We start from the raw sequence: 12,513 nt of genomic DNA on the forward strand, positions 1-12,513 counted from the left end.
GCTCAGAGAGGTGTGCCATGCATACGGTGCAGCAGGCAAAAAAGCACAGAGACAGACAAGTGCGGGGAGGGGATAAGCTGAGGCTGCCATCACTAGCAGAGCGGGTGGGTAGGAGGCAATACTAGGAGATGAGAAGCAGCAGTATGCTGAGCCTGGAAGGCTCCAAGACACTAGTTTGATGCAGTGGAGAAAGGGAAGCCAGTGGGGCTGGAGAGCCATGTCAGACCAAGAAGTGGGAAGGTGCTCCGAGGAGCCGCATTTTGTACTGAGGGGAAAGGGTGCATGTCTAGTCAGAGAGGAGGTGGGGGCACAGAAGAACAACACACGTTTTTACACATCCTTGCAATCTGCTCCGAGCAAGGGCTCTGCAGCTTTTCACTACTCCCTGTAAGCAGCTGTATTCCTGACTGCACCGGCCTGCATTGCTGGTTCCTAAAGCTCTCTGCCCTGCCATCAGAGCCCCGGGAAGAGGAGCAGCACTGATTCAAACCTGGGTCCCAGGTGTATTGCTGGAGCCACTGCCGTTCTAATATCAACAGAACCGCCACCTACAATAAACAGGGGCCAAGGGAGAAAGCAAAGCCCTCTGCATCCCTCTCTGAGCAGCCCCCATCCTGCCCCTCAGAACAAACAGATCAGGGAGAGAGCTCTGAAGTCTCCTTTGTGCAGCAGCTGCTGTTGCCATGAGGTGAGCCTTGTTGCTATGAAGGTTTGCATGTCAGACAATGGCTTGTTTTGGCTCAAAATGAAGCTGCTATTGGCTAAGGTGTTTCCACGGCAAGTCGCCATGGCACTGGGATGGGAAACTGCGGGAGTTGGCTTGGTCATGCCCATCACATCCAGGTGAGTGGGGGCCAGGAGGCTCTGCCCAGCTGGCGCACTCCACTCCAGGTGAAGTTAATTAAAGCGAGAGGGAAAGGAAACCCAGCAGCTAACGAGGCAGCAAGCAGAGCACTGCTTTCCAGTATAATTAGATCTGTTAATAGCTCTGGCAGATCGGAATCACACCTAACAGAATTAAGGAAACTGCCAAGACAGCTGCTCCCATGAAAGGCATTTAACACAACACATTCCTGGGGCAGGCGAGAGAGGCAGGGAGGGGCAGCCGCCACTCAAAGAGGGGTCACCCAGAGTGAGGAGCCCAGGAAGTACAACCAGCAGGGAGCAGAGTGCTGTGTCACACACAGCTAAAATCACAGGGATGAACCCGAGCCAAGAGTTTCCAAGGGACACTGAGGCCAGTAAACTATGGCCATTCAGCAGCCTGCTATAGGCCCTAGTTTGCTTTGCCAGGCATCTGTTTCTTCCAGCTCTTTCAGAGGGCTCCTAAGGGCCGCTCTCCTACAGCGCGATGGCTGTGTCTGCCAGTGCTAGGTGGAGGGGAAGGCTGAATGTCTAAGCATCAGTTGTAAAACCTTCCGAGCCCCTGGAATCCCAGGGTTACCTCCTAGCAGGGCTGACACCAACTTTTACCCTTCTGGGCTGATACAGGAGTTCCATGAGCGCTTAAAACCAACCTCCTGACTCCACAGGACAGGGAGAGGCAATGCCCTCCCTTGGAAGGGGAGGCTGCTCTAGCCAAAACATCCCCTCCTCCTTCCATTGTTGTGTGCCTGCTGCTGTCCTTCCCAGAGGTGGCCAAGGCAGGCAAGTATCATCTGCCCAGATGCTACAGAAAGTCTATTCCAGCTACGAGTTCATGCACACAGCGCCCAGACAGTTCAGTGGTAGGCTGCAGACACAGCTCCCAGGAATGGAAGAAGGAAGTTATGTGACTGGATGAGCCCAAATTCCCTCTGCCTGGTTGGCACTATATGATGTTAAGCAGCTCAGACTGGGAGGGACAAACATGCAGTTGGGAGATTTGAGCGTGCAGGAAGGCCTAGGTGGGAGTGATTACCGAGGGACAAGTCCGATGCAAAGCCAGTTTGCCAGGGACTTGTCACACACCAGGTCAGAGCCTTCCACCCATCTCTCACTCTATGGGAGCACAGCATGGCAGCAGCACAGCTCCAGTGCTGCAAGGGTAGACAAGCCCCGAGACTCACTTGGGAAAGGCATGGGTCAGAATCCACAAGTGTACAGTGCTGGGAACTCACAACAGCTTCTTCAGGAGGACTACAGTGAACTCAGAGCAAACAATGTTCTGTAGCTGCTGTGGGGAGGGAACATCTGGCTGCTTCTCCCAAGTACAGAAGCAGGCTTCAGTGATCCTGCTAGGAGCTTCTCTCCACCTCTGTCTCGGGTTTAAGTGCCTGAAACAGCCTGAGTGCTGCTCACCGGATGTCAGGAGAGGCCATCTCTCCCCGGAGTAACTGCTTAGCAGTTAAGCTAAGGAAGCAAGGCCCTTTCAGTCCTGTGCCTGGTTAGACTAGTCTTTATCCAGGCATAAAACAGCCCACGCACATACGAATCTATCAACCCCACTCAGGAAACAGTGCAAGGAAACTGGGAACACCAGTTCATATGTTGCAACAAACCCCTCTCCCTGTCACAGAGCCACGTCGCTGACATCACACACTTCCTGCAATCAGCTAAATATGGGGCTGATATTTTAAGCCATGAACTTTAGCTTCAGACATACAGTAAAAGCACCGCCCCCGCTCTGTGGCTACTGGGAGTTAAGCACAGGTACCATGGGTGCTACTGCAGCCCAGAGCGCTTCCCAAGCAGCAAAGTGAAACTGTCAATGCGGGAGAGTTCCACTTGGGCAGGGCTAGGGGCAGCATCAGCACTGATGGACTAAAGAAGAGACACCAAACACAGAGCAGAGGTGGGAAGCGGAGAAAAATTAATCAAGCAAATAAAAAGGGGAAGAGAGAGAGAGAGAGGTGCTGCCCAACCCACCAGCAGGGGAGCAAGAGCTCCCTCTAACCATTGGGGACATCTGGGGTCACGGACCAGTCACTCGAGATGCATTCAGGGCATTTTGCAAACCCTAGCCTCACATATCATGTAAGCAAGGCGTGTGCCATAATCCTACAGCAGAGCCCCTACACCCTTTCACTGTGGGCTGAGGCCAGGGGACAGAAGTGGAGTGGGTGTGTTCTTAGGGAGAGCTTCATCCAAAGAGGTTCTAGTCAGTTCTTCTCTATACGAAGTCTGCTAGCTACACACACGACGGGAGCACTGCACTGAAGACTGGGACTGGCCAGCGGAGACAACAGGACTTGAGCCCTGAATACCAGGTACACAGCCCTCGCAGCAAAGCCGTTGCTCCTGACGGCAGGAGCCAGGCTGAGAAGAATCTTTGCAGAGTTCATTGAATTACTGCAGACTAAAAATAGCCAAGCAGCAGGAATTGCAGAATGCCTCCAAGGCAAAATCTGAAACAATGGTTGCCAAAAAAGGAATAATGTGGAAGGACAGGCAGACAGGCTGCAGAACTGCACAGACTGGAGAGGCATGGAACAGAGGGGGAGTGAAAAAGAAATACCAGGCACTGAGGCTAAAGGAGTTGTTTAAGCCTGAATCAGAGAGGACTGGAAATGAGTGCAGTAGAAAGTGGCCATCTGTATGGAGCAGGCAGCCTGCTGCAGCAGCTTTCGCTGAGAGCTGTGGGTAGCAATCAGGCCTTTCCCTCCTCTGAACCCTGGAAGAACTCAGGAGCTTTCATCTGTTCCTTCTCCACCCCAGAGCCTCTTGACTATTCATGGGGCAGGGTGGGTTAATCTCCCTCAACCTCCTGGCTGCTGCTGTGAAGTTGGTGGTCTCCCTACTCAACCCTGCTTCCAGACTCTTTTTATGTTCCCCTCCCCTGTGAATAGCTCCAGTGCTGCCTCTGCTCACAGCTTTCCTGACACAAGAGTGGGAGATCCAATTTGTCAGTTTCATGGTTGCTCCCAGGGCTCTCAAAAGCAGTGAATTAACCAGTCTTGTCAGCTTCATGCTGCTGTAGCCTGGGGAAAGCTTTGAGAAGCAGCAGAGGCACCGGGGCTATCGGCAGACTCAGGAACTCACTGCATCAGGACACACTGGAATGGTTTTCTTTACTAGTATCCCGAATTTTTCTCTTTTCTATGAAAGCTTACACTTGGCAGAAATCGATGGCCTTGGCTTCCCCCAATTCCCTCTCACCCACCAGGAAAGAGGTTACTACTTACCACTAGTGAGTGGGTTTGTTAAGCCCTGCTTGGCCCTGATCTGAATGAAGAGTCCATCTCGAGTGAGAGGCTGACAATAGGGCTAGCACAAGATGCCTGCTCCTCTATAGGAACTAGGAATGTAAATATCGGTTAAAAAAAAAAGTTAACTGGTTAAATTATCAAAATTATATCATTTAACTGGTTAACCGTTAACCAAGGTCCCTCCGGCTGGCCTGGTGCGGCGGGGGCTGGGGCTCCTCTGGCTGGCCGGGGCCGCTGGGGTTAACGGTTAAGGTTGGTTAACGGTAAGCCTAATGCTTACCAGTTAACCGGTTAACCATTTAACCTTTTACATCCCTAATAGGAACCAAGAGCCTGACATTGGGACTCTAGGGGGAGGATCATGATCCTATAGGCAGACAGGAAATAAGTTTGGGGTAGGTGAGAGGGAAGAGATCTTACACACAGTGCAGCCAAGCCGCTTTTCTTCCAGGCCTTGCAGGCACAGGCGGCTTTTCTGAAATGTGAGGCAATGACTGCGGCATAGATACGTGGGACCAAAGCGACAGAGTACACGCGTGGGGACTAGGCAGTGGCTCACAGACTCCTGGGGTAGACTGGAGGGAAGCGAAGGCTGTTTGCCAAGTCTGCTTCACAGAGCGAGACCTTGGCAGGCAGCTGATTGGACACTCAACAGAGACTAGTGCTTTAAAATTACCCCAAAAGCAGGGCTTATCAGCATAAAGCCCTATGTTTTCCCGCAGGTCTCCCCAATCCAATCCTAGGAGCACAGAGTGGAAAGGGCAGCCAGCAGCACGGCTGGCTCACGCACTCTCAGTGAGTTTTACCTATGCCACAGACTGACAGCTGCAAGCACAGACTTCCACCAGCACACACCGACTTCCACAATCCAGGCCCCAAGGTCTGTATCTGCTTCCTCCTCCCCACCAGCAACACTAGCCAAGAAAGGAGGAATCCTCCGGGGTTTAATTTTGCAACATAGTTGCTCCCTCCTTCCTCAGGTGCACTAGAGAAAGCCACTTCCAATTCCTTGCTAACCACGAATCTGATGAAACTTTCCAACCACACAACTGAGCAGAAAGCCATGGAGGGGATGGAGCGGCACGGAACAGACGGTTTCCTGCCTCAGTGCTCTGGCCAAACCCCACTGGGACTCAGGCTCTAAGGTGACACCCCACAAAGCTCCCCTCTCCCAACTGCTTCAGGTCTCGCTCTCATCCCAGTGGGAATATGCTCCATACTAATAAGCTGCACAGTTGTAGCTGCACCATTTGGCCATGGGCCAATCACACATTAAAAAATATGGTAGGGGAATTGGGCCCAGTCCATGATCTTTACACGATACTGAGGGCTGCACAGAACTGGTTTTGCCCATGTATCATTTTATGTACTGGAGACTGACACAAAGCGACGAACTCCAGCAAAATTACACACAAGCTGTAGATGTGGCTTGTAACCTCTGCCTGCAACACTGGAACAAGCAACCTCTGGCTGAACTGCCACAGCGTACCCCTGCCTATGGAGATTTAGGTTTAAGCTGTAATGATCATTTGAGCCAACCAAGGGAGTTTCTGTACTAGCAATCACAAGAGCACTACCTATGCCCCCGGCAGTCCCCAACAGACATTAGTGAGGGAGGAGCAGACGCAGGGGTGTCCATTTCTAGGAATGAGCTTCTCTGAGGCATCTGATTGTCACTAAGTGCTGCCACCACCCCCTCTGGGTTCTGTTCCCACATCCCAGTTCCAGCTGGGACCAGATGTGCCACATGAAAGGATATTCGCAAGGTACCTCCAGCCTCCCGGGAAGCAGGAGGCAGTTGGAGTCTCATAGAGAAGGATGGTCTTCTGTACTCTCCAACCCAATTTTGAAGCTTGAGGAGTTTCCAACAAGGAGCCACATTCTGGTGCTTCCTTCAGTAACTAGTTGTGTGACATTCACCCAACGTTCATTTCATGGGTGTTCACACGAATAGCCCCTGTATTTCATGAGCTACAAGGCCACTTTCAAAAAGGCAAATCCAGAATGTTCTGAGCCAAGCAAATGCAAGGGAAACACAGCAATGGGCTATCTACTTCCAGATCTTTTCAATACACTGACCCCGGAAAAGTAATCCCCAGCACTGCACACAGCCAATTCAGAGGGAGTCAGGAAAAGGGCAGGTACCTTAGGACTGGCTCCTGTGCACACAGGTAGTAATTCTAGACTAGGAATAGACCATAAAGAGAAGGTGGTGCCGATCCCATCACTCAGCCAGCCTGGCACCTGGCCTGAGGAGAATGCACACCCTGGGTCTCGCAAGGTCTGCTTGCCCAAGCCCACTCCCTTGGTTCGCCAATGGCTCTCCTCTCTAAGCACCTCTGCATTGCCTTTGGAGCACCCTCCCTTGCCCCATTAAACAATGGCAGCTGCGGGGAAGCTGAACTCACCCACAGCACTACCAGGATGCCGCGCACACACTGCTCTGATCTGTGCTCACCTCACAGCCTCCAGATTTACACACTCCTACAGAGGCAGTTAAAGAGGCACATGGTGCTGTGGAGAGAGCTCATGATGACAACTGGTCTCAACTTCAGGGACGAGCACAGGTTTGTGCCTCTCATACCTGGAGAGATCTGTGCTCTGAGCTCTCCAAATAACCTGGGACAGAGGTGCTGGCAGGGGTCCAACAGCAGCTAAACCTCATCAACTCTCATGAACTGGGAACACAAAGCCAGGCCTTGAGCACAAGACCAGATCAGCGCCCAGCTGAAAAAGGCTCCTTTGGCCTGGAACCCTGATCTCCTCTAGGGCCTGTTGTGAGAGCTTGACTGGATCAGTTACTCAGCAAGAGCCTCCTGCTGCCTCGCTGGTTACGTGTGGCCTTGGGAGAGATTCAGGAACATGAACAAAGCTCAGTTTGGAAGAGGGAGGCAGCCTGGTGCGCTCCCTTCTTTATCAGTTTTAATTCATGTGACAACGGCACTACTGGGCGCTGGGTGTTTCTATTCCCTGTCTGGGCTATGGGCTAAGGGAACACACTTGTTACTGTTACTGGATTTGCTGTATAGATTGACACTTTGAAGTGACCCTTGAGACATGCCCTCTGAACTCCTCCCATCCCAGCTACAGTCCTCCAAGAATACCTCACCCCTCCTAGGCCTGGAAGGGTAGTGCTGGGGATGCAGCAGTGTGCGCGCACCTGGCAATAAACACAACGGTATGACAAACAACAATCCAACTGTGGAAGAGGAAAGACAAGCTCTCCAAAGGCACTTACCATCTTCCGTCTCCTGCCAGACGATGCCCTCCAGGTTGACGCTGGTGCCAGGTTCACAAGGACCCAGACACTCTGGTTCGGTAGCCAATGCCACATCGCAGGTGTTCACCCCCACAGAGCGAGTGCGTACCATGATCTGCTCGCACGGCGATGAGATGTCATTATTGACAACTGGGACCAGGAGATGCAAGGGCAACACTGCAGGCGTGGAGACTGGAGACTCCATCTGCGGGGAAGGAGAAATACACCAGTGACCACTGGGGAGAGCACCAAGGAGAAAGCAAACACCAACAAGGCTGTCCTGCCTTCCTGGAGAACACAACTCAGGGCGCCCCCCTCCTGCCACTCTCCCATTTGACCCATTTGCTCGGAGCAGGTTGACAGCCCATCCATCCTCCATCACAGGACTAGGACTTAATAGGTCTTTTCCAGTCCCGATATGCCTATAAACTACAGCCCACTGCAAGGACAGCATTTTACAAACAGAGTCTAGGCCCCACCCATGTTCCTCAGCTGGAGACCTGCTGGACCTCAGCCCTGCCGGAGAGCCTCTAGCTGGGATGCTTTCAATGATGAAAAGCCTTTCCAGCACAGGATTCCCAGTCTCCCGTAGCCAGCCAGTCACTCTGCCTGGCGACTGATCTGGTTTGGCTATTGCCTGAACGTCAACACCCAGAAAAGCAGCCCTGGATCTGACGGAAGGAATCACAGAATTCTGCCAGGCTGGCTGGGGCAAGGCAGGAGAGGCAGCTGGCAGCCTTCAGATACCTGTTCCATCCCAATGGCCTCTCCCCAGCTCTATCCCAGGCCAGATTGACCCCCAGCAACCTCCCTGCCTGTTTATAGACTAATCCCTACACCTCTGCTTTCCATGCACCAGAGCCCTGCTGGGATGACCCAGGGGGTTTCTCATGTTGAAGAGGAAACCCAGCCATCTTGCTTCTCTCGCACATGAAAGTCACTTCCTCAGTGCCAGAGCTGGGGTAGGTCTGCATGGAAAGCAGAGAACTCAGCTGAACTGGGTGGAGCACAGACAAACCCTGTGGCCCTTTCCACCCCAACTCCCCAGCTCAGTAAACCAGGCTCACAGCCTCTCGGCTATGCAAGCAGCCTGCTCAGATGGCTGAGCAGGTTAGAAAGTCACCCCAGCTGACGCTCCGTGGTCCAGCACCGTGTGACAGAAGAGAAAAGTCAAAGGGCTGATTCATTTCAGAGCCCTGTCCAGACTGCCAGCCAAAGGAATGCTTCGGTATATAGCCTGTGTCTCCAGTGCCCAGACAGCATAGCTCATTTTCTCACCTCCCACCAGCTAAAGCAGCCTTCCCACCCACACTCAATCAGCCCTCCAACCGTACCCTTGCAATGGGGATTTGCAGCACTACCCATGCTGGCTGGTTGGGCTGTGCTCTGACCTCCTCCCCGGGGGTAGGGTTTCTGATCTCGATAAGATGCTGAGCAGCTCAAAGCAGCAGCAGACACTAAGGAAACCACTCCCGTGCAAGTCACCAGCAAGCTAGCAAACTGCAACGCAGCCACTCCGGGAGTTGGGACAGACCTCCACAGCATCCAGCAGTGAACTAGCCAGGAGATGCCCCTGCAAGCCTGCTGCTTGGCACAGCCCTGGAGCTAGAACCATGGGAAGCTTGGCTGTTCCCTCTGTCCTCAGCCCCAGAGAGGCAGGAAGAAGAGGTCTCCAAGCTGCTTGCCAGGAGGTGCCCTGCCTGCTGGGGACGGCCCTACCGGCATTACCAACCATAAAGTCATCGCTATTTGTGGCACTCAACTGTCAACAGCTACAAAATGTTCAGACTCCCATTGAGACAAATTCTGGTCCCTGAACAGCTGCCAAAACATTATCCTTAGCTGCCTGTTGTCACAGAGAGAGAGACCTTTGCTAAGCTTGCCTTTTTATGAAACTGTTAGCTGGAGTACAAGACCACACACTGAACCTCAGCTGCCATATCAGGCCCAGCCTCACTCCACATGACTTCTGCTGTGGGGCCTAAGTTCCCGCATCTCCCCACACCCAAGTCCCACCTCAGGGACATTTGCAACTCCATTAGCACCAAGCAGTCTGAAAAGCCCCCTTGAATTCTCAGGAGCAGGCGTCCCCAGGCTGAACAGGGGAGGGGGCCAAGCTTCGTGCCACCGATGCTGGAGGAGCAGGAGGCAAAGGGGTGTTCTAAGGCAGTGGGCAGCACCGGTGTAAAATGTAGTAGTTCACCACATGATGGCAGGAGAAGCTGGGTGGATGGATTTGCCATTGCCCATGTTACTAAAGCAGACAGGGCAAAGCACCGCTGGCCTGCAGTCAGCTCCTTGTCCCCGTCTCCTCTGAACAGCCCATCAAAGCGAATCCAATGTGATAAGCATTAAAGACAGCCCCAAGGTTTCCTCCGTAGTGACTGAGCTACAGTCTCCCCCCACTCAGCGGCAGAGGGCTTCTCCTGACAGAAGGCCTGGCTTTCTGCTGACAGCACCAAATCCCTCAGGATCCAGGCCCTTGGCCTTCATTTCTGAGACAACCCTTTGGAGAGACTGCCACACCCCGCACTTGTGCTGTCCAAGCCCCTTTTGGCGCTGCCCTTGGGCCTGTTCTCCCTGAAGGATCGGAGATGAAAGAATTTTGCCTTCCACATAGTTCCCTGCCCAAGAGGGGGCGCTGATCCTCACTGGGGCAGATTGGAGCCACATGTGCAGGGGGGGGGCCTCACTCGGCACCTCAGCAAATCTCACGTAAACAACGAGTCCCTGGGAATCGCTAGGGACCAAGAAAGCAAACAGCTCCAGAAAACCCCTCTCCCTGAGCCCCTAGCACAAGCAAAGAGACTGCCTCCAACTCCCATCCATTTACAAATTAACGCCAGTCCCCTGCAGTGAAATAGCTGGAGAGGAACCATGTGCAATTGACACAACTTGGCTGACAGCACAGGACTAGCAGAAATGGAGCGTCAGGTGGGGAAGCATTCAGCCCCGAGTGTCATTTGCTAGTCAGCGCTGGGAGCAGTGGCTGATCGCTTGTTTGTGTGGCAGAGGAAAGGAAGGGCACCTGTGGGTTTTGAAACCGTTCAGCTTCCTTCCACTTTGCAACAGAAACCACAGTGCAGCACAGGCGTGTTTAATTACAGTTCCAGCTCTGCTAATTATCGTTTGGGCACATTTGTAATCTGCGTTATGCCGCAGTGCATAATAAGCAGTTTGCTGAGACCCATCTAATAAGCGAGGTGGCTTTATGGGATTTCATATTTCACTCTGTACTGGAACCAATGAAGCCTTATTTATCAGCCATCCGGAGAAAAGGGAAACCAGGAGGGGCAGCAGCTTTAGATTAGGGGGAAGAGAGAGAGAAAGAGAAAAACCCACAAAGGCAAAGGAGAGAGAGTACAACGCCTCCCTCCAGCAAGGCGATTGGCAGCCAGGCAGCCGGGTCCTGGGAAGACTTGGAACAGAGCTGAGAAGTGGGCCAGTGCTGGAGACAAATCAGTCCCTGAATTCACCTAACACCTGTGTCTTATCTCCCAGCGACAGGACTTTTCATCCTGCATCTTTTATCGAGCCCGACACAAGGCGAGAGGCTCGGCCTGCTGGTCACTGCACAAGCCTCAGGCGGACAGCCTGTGAACAGAGACTGATGTGGGAAAGGAAGGAGCCAGGCACTCATTAGTCTCACCATGGGAAGTAATTACAGTGTCCTCCTCCTGAGCACAGCGATGTCACTAGCCATGAATCTCCTCCCAGGCTCAGAGCCACATACAGCTGGAGCCAGCCCTACTGTGAGCAGCAAGCAGAAGGCCGTGCAAAGCCAGGACTGCAAGCTTCTCTCCCCTTCAGCTAGTCACATCAAACCCCCACCACAAGGCCAGCACTTCAGCACCAGCCAGTCCGGTTCTAGACGCAGCTCTCCAGGCAGGGAGACTTGCAGCAGGAAGCATGCTCATTAGGTAGCACTCCAACATGCACACCCCTTAAGCAACCACTTTAAAGCCCCCTTCAGACTCCTGGCAGTTTTGAGCGAGGATGCAGATAACAAACCTTGCAGGTCCTCTAAGGCAGGCTTCACGGCATGTGACTCACATCCGGCTTCAGTTCCTAGCTCAGCCACAGATTCCCCGTGTGACCTCACGCAAACCATGTAACAAAGCCTGTCTCAGTTCCTCTCTGTACAGGGAGGCTATCCTGCCTGCTGGGGGTCCTGAGGCTAAAGCTATTAACGTCTGTGGGCTCAACGACTGCTCTCCCGGGGCCGAGGCGCTAGACAGTCCCTGGGTGATAGCCGTGCAGCATACGTTTCACTCCCCAGCGCAAGCCAGAGAGTGGTAGAGTCTGTGTCTGTCCACCAGCCACAATGAAGAACCCGCTTTGTGTTTACAACACCAGAGCCCTGTCTCTTCTCCAACATCAGGAACTTCAGACGCTTGTCTTAGTCACCAGAGTGTAACACAGCTGACTCAGAAAATCACACAAAGGCTGCTGAATGGAGAAAACAAGACAGAAAATGCAGCCCCGAGAAGCTGCAAGGATCATAGAGAAATCTTAGAACAGGACTGGGGGATTAAGGAAGGATCTTGAAACCTTTCCCTGGCAGCAGGCTTAGAGCTCAAAGCAGACATGCTGCTGGAAACACGCTACCAGTGCAAAGTGGTGGTGTTTCTGGTGCCTTGCTCACCACACACAGACAACATGCCAAACCCCTCTGCAAGGGGAACTTCCAGCCAGGTGCTGACACGGGGAGGGCCAGACATCTCTGGACGTGCACAGAAGTCAGCTGTCTGCCATCCTGAGCCCATGCCAAGATGCCTCCAGCAGCCATGCTACCGTGTGGTGTCTTTAAGATAATTCACATTAAAGGGCCAGCACATCTTAATCAGTACACACAGCAGCAGTTAGTTAAACCTGGAGAAACAGAGGTATATGGTACAAAAATCAAACAGGATTGACATCAAGGCTGGATTATAATACCTGACCCCGACATCACATTGACCCAAACAGAAAACACCAAGCCAATTTTGGAAATTTCTTGATAGCATCAGACATTAAAGGTATTGGTAACACCAGAAAGTGAGCTGTGTGATGGCACTTTTCAGGGCAACAGGTCTGAGACATCTGACACTGGAGACGATTAAGCAGTGTCAGTAAAGAAACTTGGGC

At 52.7% G+C, this 12,513-nt stretch overlaps 1 protein-coding gene across 4 annotated transcripts in view; it reads right to left on the bottom strand.

The window, feature by feature from the left end:
* The window catches only part of ZNF609 (zinc finger protein 609), a 121,646-nt gene that overhangs the window by 27,911 nt on the left and 81,222 nt on the right, over positions 1-12,513 (bottom strand). For all 4 annotated transcript variants that reach the window (XM_042851643.2, XM_005280945.5, XM_042851642.2 and 1 more), the window contains exon 3: positions 7,366-7,591. In XM_042851643.2, coding sequence (XP_042707577.2) covers positions 7,366-7,591 — 226 coding nt within the window. The remainder of the gene's footprint in view (positions 1-7,365; positions 7,592-12,513) is intronic.

The sequence above is a fragment of the Chrysemys picta genome, chromosome 10 (genome assembly GCF_011386835.1).
Source record: "Chrysemys picta bellii isolate R12L10 chromosome 10, ASM1138683v2, whole genome shotgun sequence".
NCBI lineage: Eukaryota > Metazoa > Chordata > Testudines > Emydidae > Chrysemys > Chrysemys picta.